The sequence below is a fragment of the Chiroxiphia lanceolata genome, chromosome 9 (assembly GCF_009829145.1).
Source record: "Chiroxiphia lanceolata isolate bChiLan1 chromosome 9, bChiLan1.pri, whole genome shotgun sequence".
NCBI classification, from domain to species: domain Eukaryota; kingdom Metazoa; phylum Chordata; class Aves; order Passeriformes; family Pipridae; genus Chiroxiphia; species Chiroxiphia lanceolata.
In genome coordinates, this window is record NC_045645.1 from 6963449 (window position 1) to 6987216 (window position 23768).

At 40.6% G+C, this 23768-nt stretch overlaps 1 protein-coding gene across 1 annotated transcript in view; it reads right to left on the minus strand.

Moving 5' to 3' along the window:
• LOC116790940 (BEN domain-containing protein 5-like) overlaps window positions 1-23768 on the minus strand; it is a 910541-nt gene that overhangs the window by 210991 nt on the left and 675782 nt on the right. The window contains exon 7 of the mRNA XM_032696479.1: window positions 7172-7261. Within this exon, the coding sequence (XP_032552370.1) occupies window positions 7172-7261 (90 nt within the window). The remainder of the gene's footprint in view (window positions 1-7171; window positions 7262-23768) is intronic.

Genomic DNA, 23768 nt, shown 5'->3' on the forward strand with positions numbered 1-23768 from the left:
GTCCCCCTGCCCACCCTGCCACCATCACACCTTCTTCTGTTCTGTGCAAGAGTTTCCTGGCACATCCACTAGGCATACATGGTAAGAGAATGAGTCACGTAACTCTATAACCAGAGAAATTTAAACTCATTATAAATTTCCTCCAGCTCAGGAAAGCAGGTGTATAACCTCTTGTATCTTCCTGACACCACAGTGAATTGACTCAAACCCAGTCTTGTAACAGCTGATGTCACACTGGGTAGCAGGAATTCCTCTAACACTCTATTTACATCAACACAATTTTAAAAGGAGCTTTTATTTCCATTACTCCATTATCGACGTTTTATTATTCTCAGAACAACCTTTCTCTCTCCTGGGATACTTCACACTAAAATCTCATCCAGGAGATTTACAAGGGACGGACAACAGTGTTTTTCATGTTGCTTTAGAAGTCAAGGAAGAGCGTGTTTCCCTTTGTGTTAAAGCTTAGAAGCTATGCACTTAAGAAAAAAAACCAACAAGCAAGCACAATTTAGTGACAAGGATGAATGCAATTTAACAATTTTAAGAGAGCCCTGAAGCTCATTTTATGTTTGGGCTGTTGAATTCTGCTGCCTTTGTTTGCTTCTTATCATTTGGTTTCCTGAACTCCTGTAAAGGAGACTGTGAACTGCAGCTCCTGTTCAACATGTTCCCTCACTGCTTCCAAGTGCTAAGCTGCCCCTAAAAGAACAGGAGTGCTCCCCATCCTCTGCTGACACAATTTATGCATATCCCTGTCTGTGTACACAAAACTATTCATTTTATAGAAAGATTCTATTTTTTTTTGACCAAGAGCAGTCACCTCTAGGGTGGAACTCTGCAAGAGCAGATGCATTTTCCTATGGATTGCAGCCAGAAGACATTTGCATAGGATACAATAAATATTGAAAGGGAATGGAAACTCTGTCTTTATACCTTTGAGGTGCCAAGACAGTAAAAAACACCCCTAAAGTAGAGCTTCTATTTAGTTCCTTTTTCTTCAGTATTAGCAATGCACCCCACAAACAGAAACACTGGAAAGGGCTCTCACAAAGGGCAATCCTGCAGCAGAGAGCCCTCACAAGTCCTGCTGCATGGCCAAGGCAGAGCACCCTCCTGCATCCAGAGATGCACTGCAAGCACAGCCAAAGCTGAACTACAGACTAAGCCTTTATACATATGGAGGCATTCACTTGGAGTCTAGAAGTAGCCAGGACAGAATAAGTGTTTGTTTCCAGACTCTTGCATTGGGCAGAGAAGACAGAAGTGAGACTTGACAGTATTATAACAAAGATGCACGTAGAAGATTCCCACTCCCTATGGAATCCTATTTTGTTTCCTCCTCTGGTAGGAAATATAGCTTGGAAATGAAGGTGAATTGGTTTGCTAGAAGGAAGAATACAACAGATAAAGTGAGATCAGAACTGATGCAAACCATGCATTAATTCAGATGCACATTTGGCCTGATATGAAGTCTGGTAGAGATGTTCTTAACCTTGTTACTGCAACAGGCAATTTCTAGGTTCAGTGTTTTTTCTCCTGTACAGTTACTGTTACTAAAAGCATCCTATACCAATGCCTACAGAACTCTTTAGAAACTCTACAGCTTCTTTTCCTTAGGAGAATTTATATCCTGGAAACAGGTAAGCAAGGCCATCACCTCTGTTATTTCAGAAAAGTCCTTTTCACATTTAAAGGCTTCATTAGCTGCATTTATTCTTGCATTTAAAACTTGTCTTGTCTTTATGTTACTATCACTAATGATCAAAAGATTTATACTTAAAGAAAGAAAAAGAAAAGCAGCTTTTAACCCTGATAGTTTATTCCTCTTCTTTCTTCATAAGAAACAACAGAGGTTGGGTAAATTCCAAGTAGGAGCAACAGGCTTCAAAATGGTTCTTCTCACACTTATAACTGCTTTTCCCCTCAACCAATAAAAACCACAAAACCCCCCAAACAAATAACAAAACAAGCAAAAAGCCACAACAAAAAAGCCTCCACTCAAGTCACATTCATCATGTTATAGGAGCTTGGCTCTCTTACTTATCCTTCAGGGTTCCTGCAGGATCAAATGCAAAGAATTTGAAGGCACTGCCTCCATGAAGTGAACTAGAAAACTGCCACCAGTTTTAAGAGGTCATTGTGGAATCTGTCCAGGAATAAAATCCTTCATAGCACCTGGAGCACCTGGGTCACACAGAGAGCAAGTTCAGTTAACCACTAGCTCAGTGAGCTAGAACAACAGGACTCAGGAGACAGCTGGTGGAGACTTGTTTTCAGCCAGTTTGTCCCCTTCTACCCCATTCTTTAAAAGTAGAATCAAAATTTGTACAAAGGTTTTCAGATTCTTTTTTCCTGCCCTCTGGCAAGAGGATGGGAGTTAAAAACACAGACCAAGAATGTAAACAGAAAAGCAAGAGATTGCCCAGTGTAGTCTATTTCTTCATTTCATATTATCTGATTCGAGGTGAAGCAAGGAGAAGCATACATTTAAGCAGCTATAAAGAAAGAATATTGATTGAAAAGTAACTTTTGCTTCATTTCTTATGGATAAGAGTCCCAGGTGTCTATTTTCCTTATATTTTCCTTTAATGGCTGTTCCCTATTCAGCCCATAAGCTTCAAGGTCAGCTCCAGTCAAATTACACTTAGTATGAGATGCTCAGCATCTGCAAACCCAGCTGTGGGATCCCTCTCCCTCCTGTCTTGCACTGGGTCTTCCATTCTGGGTTCCCAGCCTGGAAAATGATATTAGAGGCTTAGGGTACAAATTTGCATTTTTGCATTTAGATGCCACGGTGAATGCCACATTGGCAAATGTGTTAAAAAGACAACAAATGACATCCTACTAACAGATTATGTTAAATCAATGAGTGAAGTACCTGTCTTGGTACATCTAGACATGCTTAAGTTTGCTATTACTGACTACTGGCAAAAGCTAAAGCATAAAGGATAAACTTAAACATAGTAGTCACAGTGTCTCCTACAACTTTACAAGCACATGAATAGTGAGGGACAGTTGCTTTTCTACCACGAAAAAAAAGATAAGATCTAGCAACCTCAGGAAGGAAAATAAGACTATAAGAACATTGGGGGTAAGAAGGTGGGGGGAATACTTGGATAAAATCCAAGCCTTTTGAAAGCTGGCTTATGATCAGTGTTTAGAGGGTAGGAGCCTGCACAGGTTTTATACACACATATTGGTGCACACTACATACATTTATAGGTATTACCTGACATTTGATCCTACCTGTAAGAGTAGGTTTACTTGCCTTAACAGCACAGAGTGCAAGAGAAAATAGTAAACATTTTCTTAAAGATATTGTGGGGAAGAAAAATGAGGGGAAATATCTAAGAAAAAGGAAAAGAATTTAAAACCACAAGTTGAGAAAAATCCCGCAGAAATCTGAACAGCCCATGAGAAATGAGTTCAAGCTGTAAGATGAATTTTTGCACTACTTTGTGCTGACTATAAAAGCCCTCCAGGAGCAGCAGTGATTATAGACCAGTTAGAAAATGGTCTATAAGAGGAAAGTGAAAACAAATCCTCTTTATCTACTCCTGCTTATTCATCCCCAAAAGTGAAACAAGCATCAGTGCTCATGATGACCATCACTGTGTGAGGAGTAGAAACACCATCCTACCTTTAGATATGAAGGGTACTTATGGGAATATACTCTCTGGTGATTGACTCTCCATTTCTGTCCCTGAACTTCACAACAACTTAAGAACCATCAGGAAAACTTCCTAAAAAGGCTAACCTGAAGCATTGTAATAACTCTTGAAAGACCAAAATGGAAACAAAAGGTTCTTAATCCATCTTTTTATGAAGAGGCCCTCCAGTGTTTTGTCTGCCTTTTAAGGAACTGAACTAGAGCTCAGCAGCTGCACTATGTGTGAAATATTACAGCACTTGTTTTTAACTGCTGAGTGAGGTGCCTGATGATTCTAGGGAAGTCTGGCTACTGCTGCAAGCACTCCACAGCTGGAAGGAGACAGAAATGTGTATCCAAGTTTATAACACTTGCACGTTTGCAAGAATGCAGGGTACTTTTATCCAAAATTCAGTTTTCAGTGGATTCTTCATAGTGGAACACGAAGAAGGACGACACAGAAACAATACAGCTCTGAACAGGGAGACGACCTTACATTTTTTTCCTAAAGTAACACAAAGATCCTTGCCTAGATTTATGATATGTGGGAAAAGTGGAGGACAAAGGACCAGTAGACAGGACCAAGCATATCCTGATGTATTAAGGCAAGACAACCTGCTTCTCAGGGACCTTGCCTAATCAAAAAAAATGGAGAATGTAACAGGTAGCTTCTGTCAGGCCCCAGGAAGCTGGTGTTTGGACTACACAGCTTTATATCCCTTGGCAGAGAGAAGGCTAAAGAGGTCAGGAAGAGACCTGGCTAGCTCAAAGACAGGTAGAAAAATGAGTAAGGAGTCAGTTATTATCTAAGGGCTTTAAAGAGGAAAGCAGAGCCTGAACTGAATAAAACCCAACATCCACTGGAAAAAAATGAAGAACAAAAAAAGTAAATAAAGCTTGTAACTCATTATCTATTCCCCTATGGACTGATTCTCCAGGCCTGGGTAGTCACAGTTCTGCTCTTCCAAATGCGAGATGCTGCTTGTTTCTGGGGAATCTTTGGGATTAGCTTCCATGTCTTAATACTTCAGGTGGTGAGCATAATCAAACATGCAAGAAGAAATCTCTCCACTAATAAAAAAAAAAATCCTGACATGTTCCATATGCACTGAGCTGGCATCTGGATATAAAATCTGCAACACCTATATATGCCAAAAAGCTTCCCAAGACTCCAGAAATAAAATCCCTAAGTGTGCCCTCACTTGACTGCCAAACGAATGGGTTTTTATCCCTTCTTTTGACTCTCCCACGTAGTAGTTTCCAAAGATGGAGCAAGCACCCAATTTCACGTTTGGCAGTGCTAGAAACGATGCTGCAACGGCCTTGAAATGGCTGACATTTCTACTTGTCTTGACACTGATTACGCACACAAGGCAGCTTGGTCTGCACTGGGCAGAATGGCTCAGTGCCCTGCAGAGTTCAGTGCCTGTGGATCCATGCATTTCCAAACGAGGCAAGCATGCCTTATAACTGCAGCCACAGCAGGTTTCTGATGAGCTTCTCCAAGACTGATACCTCCCTATTAATTTTTCTTATCTTTCCCGCTCTCTTTTTGTTTTGTTTGGGGTGTTTTTTCCCTACAAAACACAAAGTTTCTCTGAGACAATCAGAGCATGACTTCTATCTAGTTGCTTCATCAGGCTAAGCGTGCCACCTGCTTTTACACATTCCCTTTTTTTTTATTATTTCCCTTTTGAATAAACTCTCCATTATCAAAATAAAATAACATCATTTACAAAGTACCACCTCAGCAGCACGCCTCAGCTTTCATTTCACAGGGCTATGCCAGCAGCCACAAACAGAATCAAAGCAGCCAATTAAAAATCCATATTCATTAGCAAACATCATGTGTGCCATAATGCCCTGCACTGACTATGGCACCACAGGAGATGGGAAACTCATTGAGTTTCCCCGCTCTCAGTCTGAAGCATTGTTTTACTAAAGGAAGGGTTTTACCTTTGCTACTCCACAGGCCAACAAGAAGAGGCTGAGTGTCCTGCTAGCCCACGGGGCCAGGGCAGCAGAAGTGACAGCTGTTGACACCTTTTGCCTCAGAGAGGTGCCAGACACAGGACTTTGCCAGGATGAGGAGCGCACGGAGAAGACCACGAACCTGTGCCAGACCTTTCCCACCAAGGTCTTTAGATACCAACAGGGCCAGTGGCAAATCAGTCTGTGGCACTACGAGCAGACAATGTAATAAATTCTGCATGTGCTTGATTGATGCAACTCATCGGCTCAGCAGGGCCCGGTCCAAGCTGCTGCAGTGAATTAGCAAATTGCCCCTGCCCTTGTTGATTTACTCCATCAACACCTGACCACTGCAGACAGCCACATACATAAGTACAGCATTTCAGACCTGTACAATGAAGTTATACGAATGCGTGCCAGGGTTATTTATTTATTTGTACCCACAAGCCTGAGATTTACAACTCTTTATGAATACAAGCTGGGCATTTTGCTTTCTATTTTTAGCAGGAATGCTCTGTGCGGCAAACAGCTGCCAGCCACTGGGAGCTGCGCTCCTCAGAGCAGCAGCTTCAGACAAAGAGAGGCCTCTTGGAATTCTGTTGGAGAACTAGGGTCACTGCTTTGTGGTGGAAAAGAAGCTGGAATTAGAAGCCAGGAAGAAAGCATGAAGAATTAACACAAAACCAATCCCAGAGCTTTTCCAGCCCGTTTTCCTAAGGAAAGGAGCCTTACGTGATCACATTGTGTCAATTCTTCCCAAATAGTGTCAGAGCCCAATTCTGACTGAGTTCAGCAGACATTCACAAGACTTGGACATAATCTATTCCTACTGCCTCAAAAAAAGACAGGCAGCTGGGTATTAGATGAGAGATTTTGCCAATATCCTCACTGTTGAAGCGAAGACGCTCAATGACCACCAAGTGCCATGAAGCAGGTATTCTTTACTGTGGCACCAGGCAGCACAGGGGATGTCTCCTCCTGATGTGTGCACTTGTTGAAACAGTGTATGCATATTATATTCACTCACAGGATATATATTCGTTATATTTCATGGAATGGGCAGGTTTAAGCTAATTATTTCCCAGAACTCATTTACATGGTTTCTGCCTCCTTGTGCACACGTGTTATCACCCAGAGGGTCTTCAGATGAAGGCTCTGAGTCTTCCCCCTGGTTAAACTCCTGAGCTTCCCCTGTTGTGCATGCTCTCTGCCATCTCTCTTAATAGCCAGACCACTAGTCCAGTTTATACCAGTTCAGTTCCTGTATCTGGTGTTTGAAGCGCAATATTGGATACATCACTTTGACATTAGGTCTGTCACGTGATTACTGTTGGTCCCAAAAATAATTCCGTTATTTCCAAGAGGTTAGAAGTTAACTATACTTCAGTTACAAAAGGTTAAAAAGTCTAGTACTTCATTTCACTATGGGAAAATCCGTCATGTGAGCTCAGCCTTCTATCACAGTCAAAGCTATCCAAATCAAATACCTGCATCAATTGGAAAGCAGATCCCACCAGACCTGTCACCTCTGTGCAGACACTCACTCACCTTGGCAGACAAAGGAAGATGGTGTTTCCCCTGGATGGACCCGTGCAGTGATGAACACCACTTTCTGTTCAGCCCCTGGACGCAGGTTTGCTGCAGAAGAAGAGGGCAGGGGGCAGAGGGGAAAAAGAGAAATGAAGATCCTTAAACTCAGACCCAGATGTAGCAACAAAGGACTGTTAATTTTCAAAGCACACCCTTTCATTAAAATTGCTCATATGTTATAAATAGGCACAGTCTGTAACCAAAAGAGGCAGAGACACCAGGTCTCCATGCCAGACCATACAGCAAAGTGCACACGGGCTGCAAAACTAATGACATGGAGCCAAACCTGAAACAACAAATTTGGCTCTCTTTTTAAAAGCCAAGATTTACTACAGCGAGTTTAACTGCTCTCACTTGTGATAAATGTCCCCCCGGGGCCACAGGAATAGCTGTGGGAGTCCAGTCAGAAGGTAAAGCCCATTGCACCCTGCATTACACTTGGTACAAGCCTTAACAGCGCCAAGGAACAGTAAAGTGCTACAAATTACATTTATTAGGCTTTGCTCTGGAGGATTTGGAGGCTACTTTTCAAAAATCTGGTAACTATTTGGGACTGCATCTGCCCTGACTGAAAGAAAAGTTCAAAAATAAATAACGTATGGAAAACAGGCCAGGATTAAATCCAGCAACCTTCTTCAGTGATGGCACAAAAATGTGCCATGTCCCCATCAAATTACAGGTAGGTGGAAGGGAGATTTAGATCCCAACTATACTGAACTTAATATGGGTTAATCCCTAAGTACTGAAACCACAACACTTTGGCCACTTTCTTCAGCCTTAAACTACATGGGTCAAGCAGCATCTTTTCTCTGTGAGAGATGCTGTGACTGCATTTAATAAACAGGAAATAAAACGATGCTCTTTCAAAATGGGTTCTGGGAATTTTAACGACTATAAGAGGTCAGGACTTCAGTTAGATGTCTTATCTCAACCTGAACACACACAGCAGGGGTAATGCTAAGCAGGCTCCTATTGCTAGAGACAGTTTAAATCTTTGTTTTGCAGTAAAAAGTTTACACACTGTAAGGAGACTGGGAACTAAATCCAAGCTTTCTTTTTTTCTCCCCTCAATTCCAATATGTAGATGCATTGCATATATATCCAACCTTAGACTTTTATTTTCAAAGATGTTTGAGAGTCCTTAGAGCATAACTGAGCTAATTTTTTAATTCTTAGAAATGCTCAGTTTTCCCAAGGGTACATCACACCTAACAGCACCACAGGAATAATCAATACATTTTTTGTTGTTCTCAGGAGACAATCACTGGTTTCTCCTTTAATTTCCTTAGCATCTCTAGAGGTCCTACAGCTGCTCTGCCTGTAACTCAGCCATTCATTTGTTCTTTCATACACCAGCTTCACCATTCTCTAGTGTTTTTCAGCCCCAGAAGCAAAAAAAATATAAGAAAGAATGTCTCTGAGAAACTTAGCAGCTGGTGGGGTCAATTCTGTCTGCAGAAGAAAAGTGGGAGGCAGCAAAAAGGAAAACAACACTGTCTGCTAGGAGTCAATGACCATCCCACATCATTTGCATTAACATCAACTGTGGGAGGAAGGAGACAAATCAGCAAAACAATTTTAGAAAACAAAAGCAAAAGTCTGGGATCACTTTTGCAGGAGGAGAGGAGTTTTCCTCCCCTCTTGGAAAACCAGCATTAGATTAAAGGAACTGTGGCTCAGCATAAATATGGTGCTCAGCAGCAGGACTACCACTTCTTGGGTCTGGAATGGCACCCTGGTTAGGAAATTTTTTGGACAGAGGATTAGTTTGGGGTGTTTTGTGGCTTTGTCTTCAGTTACAATATTGTTTTTATTTATGCTTCATAACAGTTATTACAATCGTCACAATATTCAATAATTCTCACTATATAAGTCTATTTTAATTGGCAATAAATTACATTTCCCAGAAGTCAAGTCTGTTTTGTCCATGATGGTCATTAGTAAGTGATATCCCTGTCTTTATCATGACCCATGAGCCTTTCCATCTTATTTTTCTCACCTTGTCCTGGATAAGAGAGACCATCTGGCTGGGCATCTGGCTGCTGGCCAAAATTAACACACTAAACAACTACAAAACACCATTTCATATTTTAATTTAAATGTTACATTGAAAAGACATCCTATTTTCTACTTCAGGATTTAAAAGATCAATCAAAATTAAGATGATTAGAAGTGTATAGCTTTGCTTAGTAGATGCCAAAAGCACTTAAGCAAAATGACAGAAAAGCACAGTCCATTTAGCCACAACTTTGAGAGTTGTGGAAACACAGAGAAATAGTCTGTTGTGGTACCACTTCTACCCCTCTAAATGCCACAGCAGTGAATTTCAGAAACAAAACTATTTGACAAAACCAGTTTTCTAAGGAAAGAAATATAGACATATGCCTGGAATTGTTTCTTTTTTTATTTTCTCTTCTGGAAAGTATCTTGAAGATTGAAATAAACATTTTCTTTTCCCTTTGAAGGCTACCACTACCATCATAATTGATAATATTTGCCTTGACTTATGACTGGACCTAAACAATCTGCCACTGTGTGTTACACCCTCATATCCTGCTACTCACCCACTGCCGTCCTGTCTCTCTGCTGCAGAGGAGAATTCCCTTGGGCAAAGCTGTGCAGATCTAAGGTGCTAGTCAGAACAAACAACATTAACCTCAACATCTATTCTGGCTATCAAGTTACCACAGTGGTGATAAACACCTAGCAAATGTCACAAGCAAAAGAAACTCAATTAATTGCAGGCAAGCAGCTCAAGTCTCTCACTCTGAATATCACTCACTCTGTTTGGCCCTCAACTCATGTTCCTCACCCTCTAATGCTGCAGCATGTACAAGCCAGTCACTTAAAGCAATCCCACTGGCAACACTCTCCCACCTTTCAACCAGGAAACAACAATTTCCACTCCTGGTTACACATTACACTACTGCAACTAAAACAGGGTTGCACAGAAAACATTTTCTACTTAATAAAAAAGACAGTCTGATAAAATTCTAAACCTTCATGGGAAGGCAGCAAATTCACTTATCCATTTTCATTCAATTTTCATTTTTATGCTACTATAAAAACATGAAAATGACAGTATTTGTATGTAGCAGCTTAATAATAAGTATCTAAAAATTTCAAGCAATTTCAATCCATTTTATGGAATTCCATTTGCCCTGCCAAAATGAAGTACTGTAACAGAATCGAGGTAGGACTTCACTTGACATCCAGGATCTTTTCTACTACCGTATCAGACCGGAAACAGACAGCAGATTTGTGGTTTCTTTAGGTCTTGTAGCCACAGTGTGTTAACTATTCAAATTCACAAATTAGCACTAAGGCTGATGAAGTACAAAGGATGAGCAAGTCTGACCCTAGAACTCTGTTTCAGAAAGCCCTTAGACTGGTGTCCATCAGAAGAACTTGGAAGTGAATTTCTCTGCTTTGTAGAGGACTTCAAAGTTGAGGCAAGTCACTTAGAAAAAGCTTGTCATCTGTAGAAGACCAGAAGGCTGCAATCAGAAGAAATGGAAATCCATCACCCTAAAAACATATGGCCAAATAACCATTTGATTTAAATACCTACGTATATTTTAATGAAATACGTGTATCCATCGCAAATGAATGCCATTATTGTTCTCCTTTCTCAGGTACTTTGCAGTATGAGGTGGGCTGTTACCAGCATTTTATAATCAAACCCCTGTGAGTTCAAGACTCCACCGAGGAAATCAAACCAGCTCTGTTGCTTCACACCTGACTGTGTCACCTCAGCTTGGCTGTGCCCAACAGAACCGCGACATCTGCGTCAAAAGCGAACACCGATGTCGGTGCTGCCCCAAGCGCCTCATCTCTACCACATTAAACTGCTTTAGCAAATCAAATCCAAGTAGCATTTACCGTGCTCTGGTTTTTTTCCTAAGAGACCAGATCAGCACCTAATCCCATTTATTTTTGTTACTTCTGGCCACAAATGTCATTTCGGGTAAGAGCGCACATCTCAGCAACACGAGAGTGCAAAACAACAACGTTTTTGGTCACTACCAAATCCCACTGGACTTGCTGAGGTGAGATACACACAGGCTTTTCTTTCTTGCCTTCTTATGGCTGGCTTGAGTAGTACAAAGAAGCTGAGACAGAACGTCAAAATGATGCTGTTTGTACTACAGAGAGATGAGTAAAGACTGGACTACTGGTTTTGGAAGTCAGACACCTATTCCTATGTGCTTTTACCTAAAATGGGAGGCAGCAGCATCTTGGCTCCCATGAAGGGGTAGCACTGTTACACGGGACCCTCATTGCTCACTGACTCTCCTCACCTGCCACCGCGTTCAGCCAGCCTTGTCTGGAGCACAGAGGGTTTTTCTTTAGCAAAGCCTCACTTGTACATGGACCATCTACCCAGCACAGTCCTGCATGTAATGCTCAAAACTGTATCCAAAACCTTTCAAGTTCCAGATTTTTATTCAGGCTCTGTCCCTGACTCTGTCAGGTGCTTAAATACATGATTTGTTTGACGGACTTGCATTGTACTCAAAATGTGTTAAACATAATTTTGGCTGAACTGGGGCTATCTTGCAGGAAGCCTGCCTCTGAGATCATTGTCACAATGTTTTAAAGTTGGAGATTGTGCACTATTATCCTTTATTGCCCGTTTTATGCCAAACTCTCTTTATTCTTTTTACATTCCCCTTAAAAGCACAAGCTATTTGGAGCATTAATATTATTTAATCTCTTTACTCTGGCAGCATAGAAATTACAAGGACCATTACAATGGTCCTGTGTGAGCGTATGCTTTATTGATGTATATGCTGACCTAATATCAAATTGATTTTACTTAGCTTTTCTGCTGACCATGGAAAAATGCAAATTGGGTTTTATATTTGCACACTAATTTATTGGGCCCTGTGTCTTCATAAAAAGATAAAGTTTGGGCTAATAAAAATAAACATTTCTGGGGCTAATATAGGCAAATGTTTATGTAGGCAGGTAACAAATTGGTTTGTCATTTAGGGAACATAAAGAGCACTAAAATCATCTTTAGGCAAAATAGATTGGTGGCTTTGCTTAGCTTTTAGCTTTCATTTGCAAAATCAATTTAATGTAGCACAGTGTCTCAAAGAAAGGGTGACACAAGATTAAGACATTCATTGTATTCCCCCTCCATAACTCCCCCTGATTCAGAGGCTCTGGGATTTGGGTTTGCTCTTGTTCAAAGCAAATTAAATATACTTCAGCAGAAGATGGAAAAAAGGAACCTTTAGACTTATGCCATAGGCAAGCATCCTATAGGGACAAACACAGGGGCAGGTAGGAAAGCAGGACTCAGTTTTCTGAAGGTAGATGCTGAAAGACTTATCAACACTTGTAAGTGCTACCAGGAATCTGAAAGTGTAGTACCTGTATGATCTCTTTTCTGGCTATTTCTTTGTTCCTCCTTCCTCTTCCCTCTTAAAGTCTTCTGTAACAATGCCTTTTGCATCCCTAAGGCCAGCAATCTCTGCTGGAATGCAGCTCAGTGAACTTCGATGACAGTTTAAGTAGATGGGCATATATCAACAGCCTAACTTCTATTTATTGGAAGGAATTGACCTATTTAAATCCCAGAGCAGACACTATTTCTATCCAGCTCTTGTTTTTCATCCCCTCATTCCCTTCCTCAATTGCAGGGTATTTGGAGGGGTTCTGTGTAGTGGGAGGTTACATAAACAGTTTCAATGTTAATACTTGACTGCATTTTCAACTTAATAGCCCAGCAAAGGGATCTGACTGTAAAGCAAAAGGCCAGAAATATCTCCTGGTAAAATTATGCTGATGCATAGATCAAATGACACCGCAGAGCTATTTGCAAAATCAGAAATGCAAACGACTACAGAGCAAGAGCCCTCCTCTTACCTCCCAGCCCCACTTGTTGTTTTAATCTTCATTACATCTTGTAAGCAACCATTTTTCCATTGGGCTTTCTGAAATTGGCAGCTCACTATGCTTTTGAGGCAGGAAAATTAACTGCATGCAAACCCAGTCAAGGTACACTCACATCTTTCCTTCTAGAAAAAGGAAAAGGAAAAAGGAAAAAGGAAAAAAGGAAAAAGGAAAAGGAAAAAGGAAAAAAGAAAAAGGGAAAAAGGAAAAAGAAAAGGAAAAAGGAAAAGGAAAAAAGGAAAAAGGAAAAAAAAGGGAAAAAGGAAAAAGGAAAAAAGGAAAAAAGGAAAAAGGAAAAAGGAAAAGGAAAAAGGAAAAAAGGAAAAAGGAAAAAAAAGGAAAAAAAAAAAAAAAGGAAAAAAAAAAAAAAAAAAAAAAAAAAAAAAAAAAAAAAAAAAAAAAAAAAAAAAAAAAAAAAAAAAAAAAAAAAAAAAAAAAAAAAAGGAAAAAGAAAAAAAAAAAAAAAAAAAAAAAAAAAAAAAAAAAAAAAAAAAAAAAAAAAAAAAAAAAAAAAAAAAAAAAAAAAAAAAAAAAAAAAAAAAAAAAAAAGAAAAAAGAAAAAAAGAAGAAAAAACCCACTCCCAAAAAATCTGAGGAGTTTTTTTTTAAATTACATACACACATTTGAACATTGGAAACATACAGTCCTATGAATAAGAATAGAAGCTGGAATATGAACAGCACATTATTCGTCCTCAAATGGCCAAGGTGATGACAACTCACAATTAAGGATGCAGACAGTAGCATTTAATGTCACCTACCTGCATCACTGTCATATCATAACAGTTTAGCAGGCAGCTCCCCAGCCTGCTTTCTTTTTTCCCCTCTTCTCCTTTGCTATTTATAAAGTCAGGTTGGAGTGTAGATCAACCCCTTGCCCTCCAGAGACCGGAGGCACGCGGTAAATTATGGGAAGGCTAAGTGGTACATCAAATGTGTCTCCTCAAAGCTATATATCATCTTGTTAAATTTGATGTCTAATCCCAGAACCCCAGAAATCATTCCCAAAATCCCAGAAAATGCATGTGTCCTTCAGATGATATAGAACAAGAAAGTAAAGTTTACCTGCAGGGAAAAGAAAAAACACCAAGACAAAAACATTCTAGCCACGATTTGCTTCATTTTATTCGAGTGTCTTTCGATGCTATTTCCTTAAACTCCATCAAGTCAGAACTCACCCACCTGTATTTGAATATATAAACTCTGATTTACAGTACTCTTTTTTTTTCTCTCACAGTGGTTGACATTAAATTACAAACTGACTAAACCAAATCACGTCCTATTTACCTCTCTCTAAAAATCAGATAGAACTGTAGTGGCTTACATATGTAGTAGCACTTTTCCAGTTACCACCAGTGAGAGTAATAAAGATCTTCAGTCATTCCACGGGGTTCTCTTAACGGAGCTGCACAACCGTTCATCAGTAAAGATGAAATAGAAACACTAAGGAGCTGCCTGCTGCCCCAGAGCAAGCAGACCTCATTCTTTGGAAAGGAATATGCTAACTGGTACCTATCTTGCTCTCCCTGTTCAAAGCTATCATCCTTCTAAAACGCTCACCATCCCAGTAGCCTTCACTTGATACAAAGGGATAGAACCAAAGCATTCAGATGCAAGACATTTCCACCTGCAATACTACATTACACGGGTACCTTTTCAGTTTGTCTTTAAAACTCAGGGATTCAAAAGATATTGCTAGGGCCTGTTATAAAGCAACTCTCTATCAGCTCTCTCCGGTGGAGAGGGCTACGGCTATGTTTGTTTGCTATAAGTATGCATGGGCTGAAAGATAAGAGAATAATTTATGTCAGAATTTCAGCCAAGATAGCAAAGAGGGAATTACCAACCCCTCACAGAGTAGTCCAGCAGTTACAGGAGCAGCCAGAACACCTTTGTTCTGTTCTTTCCAGTTTTGCTGTGGATTTGCCTGTGATTAACTTTAGTGCTCAGAATTTCCCATAAAAAAATTGAGCAAAACCGTGTGCCTTTCAGAACAGAATTGAGAGTCCCAGTACAGCTATTCTCAAAGCCCTTCCAGTTTTTTTGAAGTGCACAGCCACATCCTTATGCTCATCATGGATTTTTCCAAGGAAGGCAGTGCTGAAAATGACACCTATAGCTGCCATGAGACTCAAGTCCAGAATCTGTCAGTCCAGCATGTCTAACCTCTCAAGGCCAATGGGTAAAATCATAGGGAAGGAGCAAACTGCAACACAACATGTAAAAATCAGGAAAGGTGCTTCTGGGAAGCTGTAACTGCAAAACCTCTATTCACCAGGGTTTTGTCTCATATTCTTAACATCTTAAACACCTTTGTTAAACAGGCAAAAAGTATAACAGGAGCAAAATCGAAGAACAAAAGTTGGAGAGGCATGAAATGTCAGACAGTGTTGGATACCTACTCAGTTACCTTGTTCTTAGTAGGGCCAGGTCTCATTCTGTGAGGAAAAGAATTGAAAAGCAACTAAAGTTTCAGCCCATTGGGCTAAAGACTCAAACCTGGAGGAGCAGTGAAGCAACACAATCAACACTGTCGCTGATTAATTGTCTGTATTCCACCTTTTAGACACTGACTTGAACAACACGAACCCTTCTCTCTCTTACTCTTCCTAAAACAGTCATTGAAAAGAAGTGGAGACACCCCTTGCTTGGTTACAGGACACAGGGCATGATCATTTTTCTGCTTTTTGTATTGCACCGAACCCTCCCCAAGAGGAAGGAGAAGGACTGACAGGGCTACGCAGAATAAAACCTTCAATGTACAAGATGTGGCTTGAAAGCAGTGATCCCAGGAAAGATGTGCAGGGTGTTCTGCAAGAGGTTTTGGCCTTGACTGAACTATGACTGCGTTCTTCAGAAGCTGAGCTAGTGGTCAATAAAAAGCAACGTGCTGAAACGAGATTCATGAAGAGCCATGCTCCTCAGAATGTGACACTGACCTCTCTGGAAAGCACCAGCACTCTGTTTGGAGAGAGGCTTAAGCCTGCCAGGCAAGAAATAGACACTAGTGAATAACTTCTCTCCTTGTATTCATGGCTTGCCTGAAATCAGATTTCGAACCTGAAGATGCAGCACCAAAATTTAGGGTGCTCAGTAGAGGGTCTTACAAACTTTGAAATATTTCAGCAAGATGGGGGATGCAGACTACCCTCAGGGCTGAAGCACACACATCCCTAAGCCAGCCAGGAGCAAATCCTTCTTTACTGCAATGTTTGACATTGGCTTCAAAACAGGGTGAGAAATATGTTGTTAATGTAAGCAGGATGGCAAAGATGGGGTGTAAAGGGTCCCCATTTCACAGAGAAGTGGAGTGACCCCTCTTGGTCGCACTGCCAGGCCCCTGCCTTTGTTCATTGATTCTTTGCAGTTTTTGACCACAGGGACATGATGTCAGGGAGTCTGTGGCTCAGGAGAAGTCTCAACAGTCCAAAATCAACTTTGCTTAGGTGTGCCTATTCCATTCTCTTTTGACTGAGTCCAGCATCAGCAAGTCCCATAGACGTGACCTCAGACAGAAGTGTACTAAGAATATTTGACCTATAGCTTAAATCCCACAGTCTAGCAGGAAAAAGTCCTGTCACAACCTTGTCCTTTCCTTCAAAAGAGAACGGTGAGCTGTATGCCCAGAGGTAGGGCACTTTCCATTCTGATTAAGGGCCAAGAATTAAGCAAGCTGCCATTCTTATTCAGACGCTGCCTATGACATTTCCCCCTCTGTTGCAAAAACAATTATCGCAAAGATGTTTAAATTCCACCTGGACACATAAAACCTTCTCTCCTACTGCTGCGTTAGTCCCCTGCCTTACATCAAACCAAGAACAGCTTCTCTCGCAGACGTGATTCTTCTCAAAGCTCTCTGTAAGCACCACAGTAACTTCATGTGCACACAAGTGTCCACCGATCCTAATTGTCCTTTTTGTCCCATCATTAGCTAGCAGTAAATTCCAGAGGTGCAGTCAATCAATACAGCATTGTGCCCAAGAGAAGATACATTTTGTTGCCTGCATACATGCACACCAGAAGGCTGTGTGAGCTCTGTAAAACCTATCTAGTCAGCAAACTGTTAAAACCAATTTATACACACACACACACACACACACACACTCTCTCTCTCGGCAATAAGCCTATGGAGAATTTTAATTAAAGTCAAAGGAGCCTTTAAAAGTGGAGGGGGAGAAACCTAGCACAGTGAGAAATAAATTAATAAAAACACGCTCCAAGTTGAAGCTCAAGGGGATCACTCTCAGTCATCATTTATTTAAAGGATGGGACACGTCAAAGATAGGAATGTCAAGTGGGAGATGCTGTGAAGCAGCAGAGAACAGAAAAGGGGCTGACAAACTGCATGCCACAGCTTCTGTAGCAGATCATTTTTTGTCACATAGGTTATATTTGTGGCTGGCCACCTGCTGCTTGATATTCACTAGCTCTGAAAGTTAGGCCCTAAAATGTCTGTGTTCCCTTCCACATTTGGTCTGGGAAGGACCTCTTAGCTCATCCAGACCATCCTTATCTGGTCAACACCCAATTTCTGTGGAAAACTGTTCCATTGTCTCATCGTGAGGACAGTTTTCTGGCTATTCAGAAAGTAGTTTCTTTTCCTGAATTTCAACCTGTTTCTAACTTGCCTCTTCCCTTTTTAAAAATGACTTAATTTAATATGCATTGTTCTGGCTTTTGCTCAGGCCATCAGACTACTCCAGAGGAACCAACTGACCCCTCCAGATGAACCTTATACTCAGATCTGTTCAATTCTCATGCCCATATGATTTTTTCATAGTGAAAGTTTCAAAGCCCAGATGAGATCTGGCTTCCTGCTCTTCACCTGCCATTCTTGCAGCCACTATATCATATCTTCCAGCCTTTTCCATAGCACAGGAAAGAGATTTCTTCACTTGAGGCCAGTTGCAAACAAGCTGTGCCACATTTCTTAACTTTAACAACTCCCAGTATCAGCTGCTAGAGCAAATTCTCATCACCTCTGCCTGTTTTATAGCAGCTCGCTGGGGTGTAAGGTGCTTGTAGGATCAGTGTCCTCAGCAGCCTCCTGGGTTTCCAGCCCTGCATTCAAGGGAATCTAATACTTGTAGTTGGTGCTGTGTCACAAGCCTCCCAGCATCAGGTGCAAATGAAAGAAATCACCCATAATGAATCATGTAGTTGTGCTAGAAACCCATACATGTCTGGATCCTTCAACTACAAGAGTTATGGAGATCCAATATCAACCGCATATCTTGACACTCATTATCTCCTTTAGAGAGTCTTGTGCTGCCTATTCTTTGTACCTAGATCCCTTGGTAGAGACAAACTTCACAGATTGATAAGATCCCACATCAGTTCTCGTGTAAAAACATGGAAATGCAACTCATTTTCAATGTAGAAAATATATTCAAATTATTCAAAACATTAATACATATATTTGATAGTGAATGTAAATTGAATTATGTTTTGCCCTTTTCCATAAAACAAATGAAAACAGCCTTTTTATGAGAAGAAGGTTAGAAAGGTTAAAAAAAAATGAAGAAAGTCAAAGTCATTACATTCCAATCAAACTTGATAAATATGTAAATTACAGCAACTAAACAGTTGGCTTTGACAAATGACTTCCACGTAATGGATTTTTCATAGTAATGAGGCTACAATGCAATTGTTTTTTTAAAGCCTTACATTTCTCATTAATACAAAGTGTAAGTCAGTGTGCACAATGGGGATATTTACCAAAAAAATTAGGAGGGGAAAAAAAAATTTCAGACAGCAGTTGACATCACAGAGGGATGCCACAGCCTGAGATGGTGCCATTGCTTCCATCAGCACTGACACCTTGTTGACTAGTCTTTAATTAAGTGGCTTGAACTTGAGGAACTACTCAATGCCAAAACCAGCATCAAGCCCAGGACTTTGCCATTTATTCTTAATTTGTGATATGTTTACCCGTCCAACACTATCAAAGGGTCCAGCTGTATATGCTATACAGACCCTACAAGATCTACAAAAATGGCAAAACATGCAAGAAAATCACCTCAGTGACCTACAAGTAACTTCCCTGGCCACCAGGATGCTCCTGTCTCAGTCAGTTCTTTGACTTTTCAGACCATGTCCACCATCATGTTCCCTGTGCATCTCACTACCTTTCTAATGTAGCTTGAACAGTAACCTATAGAAATAAGAACTCATGCAAGAAGATGACCCTGGATCATGGAATACTGCTGTCAGTTGCCTAGTCACTGTCCTCAGAATAGCCTGGTATTGTCCCATCCAGTGCAGACTGCTGACAACCAACCTGCCAATTGCTGTTACCATTTGTATCACCACGTTCCAGGGCCTACAACTGAAATGGACTTCTCCAGTCTTTTCCAACAGGGTTTTCTCTCTCACTACATCTGCAGATGCAGCACTGCTTCCCCACCCCTGCTCTCATCCTGATTTAAATAGAAAAACAGACTATATTAAAAGAGGAGTGGAAAAGATTGGTTCATTTCCCCATGTTCCCCAGCTCCCCCACCCTTGGAATCATCCCATACAAAGCCAAATTACCCTGATGTCAACAGGGCTCAGTTTACATATTCTGTACGGTGCAGAAGTTCCTGAGCAACTACAGGGAGAATTTCAACATGCATGCCTATGTCATTTGATACAGTTTTGGCTGCTCAGCTCTTCCTATTTGGAGGAGGGCTGTATCCACATCCCCTCACTATAAGGAATTTTGCCACCTAGCATTTTAATGCCTGAGCCAAGGCTACATAAGTGAATTTATATTTACTCCCAAATACTCTCAGTGCACCCAAGGGTCAGCCAATACAGGACGGTGATAGATCAAAGACTCTACTGCTGATTTTAAGTTATTTAAAGTAAAAACAACCCTTCTCACCCCAATCTGTTGAAAGCATATAAGGGTGAGGAAGGGAAAACACAGCCAGGGGGAATGTCAGTGGGAAATAAGGACAGAGGAGGTGGAGGAGAGGACTGTTTATACATCTTCTAATAAGTCTATAAACCCTGGCTATATCTCTGCATGCATGCATTTCTTTTGCTGATATAGGATGCATACTCCATGTAATGCTATTCTTGTGAGCCAAGAAAATCTGCATGTAATACAGCAGGAGAATGCTAATGACCTTCAGCTGAGCTGGAATCCAACACTCTTTTCCTTTATCAAAGGTAGACTTCAGAGCAAAGAGTCAACATTGGGGTTCCTTGTGGAGTTAAAAATCAGAGAACACAACATGACCACAAGCATCCCTGTTTGTGCTAAGTGTCCCCCAATTGCACAGGAGCTGATAATTCTTCCCAAATATCCCTCAGGCTATAGCAAAGGTATTTTTCAAGCAGCACAGTAAGAGAAGAGCAATTTCAAGCCCATTCAAGTGATGAATCCTTGAAGCAAAGATGGGTTAACCACCTCACCCAACACAGGTTTCTGAGTCGGTGGCATAATTGCCAGCAAAACACCTGTACTCCATCTCCCCACACCTCCCTGGCCCCACCAAGCTTAGGGGACAGTCCCAGTTGACACATATCTCTCATGGAAGCTGTGTTACCCAACCACACTTGTTACCCAAACATACTCTTCTCCAGTCAAAAACATCTGAGAGATTTGTTGCTAATTCAGATGAAAGAAAAATTAATAAAGAGACTCCAGAGAAGTTGAAAAACAAAAGCAACTGAGACTTAACTCTGCTGTCCTTAGCAGTATGTGACACAAAGCTTGATTTGAATGAAAAGCTAACTCAGCGTTGCAATGACTGTCTTCTCAGTTTATGAACTGATTTAGAAGAAACAGAGAACAGATTACTCCTAATTTGCTTTATCTCTGCATTCTCAATCTATTGATTATAATAATTGGAGAAGCTATCTTCCCATTAGCCACAGTTATTACAGTACAGAGCGCATGCAAAAGTCAGAGTGGATTTAAGGGCTTTTGTTTCCAGAGTGTTGGTGTAATGCAGTCCTGCATATTTCCAAGGCAGAGAAGGAAAAAAGAAAGCTTCCATGCCATTAAGTTCAAGCAGATTTTTCTCATCATTGCAGAACTGAAACTTTCAAATCAGACATGTCCACACTGATGATATTTAGGACCGAACCCCAGAGAGACTTTTCAGAAGTTGTCAAGGCTGAGCCCAGACCACTGTCCCAGTTTTGAGACAGCTTCTAAAATGACGGAAAAATTTCTGAAGGTCATTGTCCTCTATCAAACACATGATGTAGCATTGTCTGAATATGAGGATAGAAGTTCTTTTTGTTGCTCTTCAGCTGAACTGATGAGTAACCTTTCAAAAGACATTCAGGAATAAATCCGCAAACAGATTTAGCCACTAAAGTAGCCTAAATCCCATTTAAGTCCACAGTTTAGATCTTCAAAAACTGCATTCAGCTGTCACCTAGTTCAGGAGATGTCAGTATCCATAGGCAACCAGAGTTCTTCCTTTGGCCAAGTCTCTCGGATATCCACATACCTCTGCCTCTCCTGCTAGCTTTAACAGGCATTTCCAGATTGTACCTAATGGAAGACTACCGCAAAAATCACAGGAGTAAAAAAATAGTGGCAACAATCCCTGATTTTTCAATACTTATAGGCTAAGCAGACTTACCTAGCGTATGGAAAGTCCCCAGGTTCAGCCTGAAGACACCTGACACCGTATTTGCACTTTCAAGAGTATCCTAAACAGATTTTTTTCTTTTTTAAAGTACATAGCATTAAACAGCACGTGAATCAGAATGCTGTTTTCATTTCTTCCACGTTGACACCCTGAATAGAAGATTACAGGATCACGATTGCTGTTGGTCACCAGCTAATCCAGTGAATACTGACTGAGGTGACAAAGAAAAGTAGCTTCAGAATGAAGAAATAAGACCCTCTTCCCATCCCCAAAGCCTGAGGATGGGGATTCTTTGAAGGCTCAAATTTAGAACACGCAGTTTGGAACACCTAAAATTACAGGGGTTGTGTCAAAATATTGTTCCTCTATCCCAGCTATCCTCTGACTTGTCTGTGTAACCACAGGAGGGAAGCCAGAGTTCCTTCTCAGTGCTGACAGAACACACGAATTTAAGACAGGGACACAAGTCAAGGTCTGTCCTTAAACATGCTCGACTTGGCTGCCTTGAGTTAACTGGGCTTTTTTAAATCTTACTTTGGGCTTTTTCTGGGAGAACAGATGACTACTGAAGAACTGATGATTATTTTAAGCAGCAGATCAGGTGCCTTCAAAACAGAGAGTGGTGAGGCACTGGAACAACTTGCCCAAAGAAACTCTGGATATCCCATCCCTGGAAGTGTTCAAGACCAGGTTGGACAGGGCTTTGAGTAACCTGGCCTAGTGGAAGGGATCCCTGCACATGGCAGGGGGTTTGGAATTGCTGATCTTTAATGTCCCTTCCAATGTAGATCATTCTGTGATGAAAATTGTTATGGGGACTGTATACATCCACACTACATTTTTTGACCTCTGTTTTCACAACTCTTATTTTCCTCCATTTTAAAAAGCACTAGTAATGATTATCTGTTTTGATACATTGCTTTGAAATTGTTGAATGGAAAAAAACCATTTACATCTGCTTTCATTTATTACTAAAGCTGAATTATGCCTGTTTCTTCTCTTCACTGTAAAACAATCTGGAAGGCGCTTTCCCAAAATCTGCACCTTGATCATGCAGTATTTTATCTACAAAAACGCAGACCTCAGGTTTTTAGGAGGGTTTTTTTGCTTGAATAGACAGGAGACATCAGAAGAGGGAGAAAAGCACCCACAACAAACCACCAACAAACCTTTTTTGGGAACTTGTTTTTTAATATATTCCTTTCCTACTCCTCTAGCTGCGGGTCACATATATGTAAGTGGCCTTTCGTGGCAATGTATGATGCCCAGGATTATACCAACATAAGTCAATGTAAGATATATTTTAGTTTTATTTTAAATATGCCATTCAATCATTTTTGCTAGAAAACAGAACCTGAGCAGCATATAAATGGGTCACAGTACCTCATGTTTACTGTTAAACATGAATTAAATCTGAGTAGCTTGGCATATCTCTATAATAAAAAAGGCACCATTAATAAGATTTCATTAAATGGAGAGCTAATGTGTAACAGCCTTATATCAGATATGTGAAAACAGAATTTCATAACAAGGTTGGGAGAAGTATTATCAAGGACCTAAGTAGAAAATCTGTCTTTCTCGATACTGGAGGAATTTATATTTGAAGAGTGTTCTTTCCTATTGAGATCTTCATTGACTTGTACAAAAATACCGCTTTTAATCTCAAATCCCCACTGGCATTTTCATATAAGCACTGAAAATGCTATTGGGCTTTAGAGATTTAATTTAATGAAGGAAAAGTATTTCTATTAAAGTGTGTAATTTTTTTTATTTTTTTTTTTTTTTTTAAACACAACATCTTCTGAGGAACCAGGGAAACGGGATTATTTTAAGCTCCGAAAAACTGACTAACCTGTGCCCTTGTAGAACTCCTGCTTCACAAAGGAAGCTTAACAGCTGTGGCAAAGCCTGTAGGTGCACTTGAAAAGGGAACCTACTGTCCCAAGTCACATACACACTGAGAATGCCAAGCCTGGAGATGGCAGCAGAAAAAGAGGAAAAGAAATGTCCTCGTGCAGTCAGGTTGTTTGTGCTAAACTGCTGCATCATTAAGC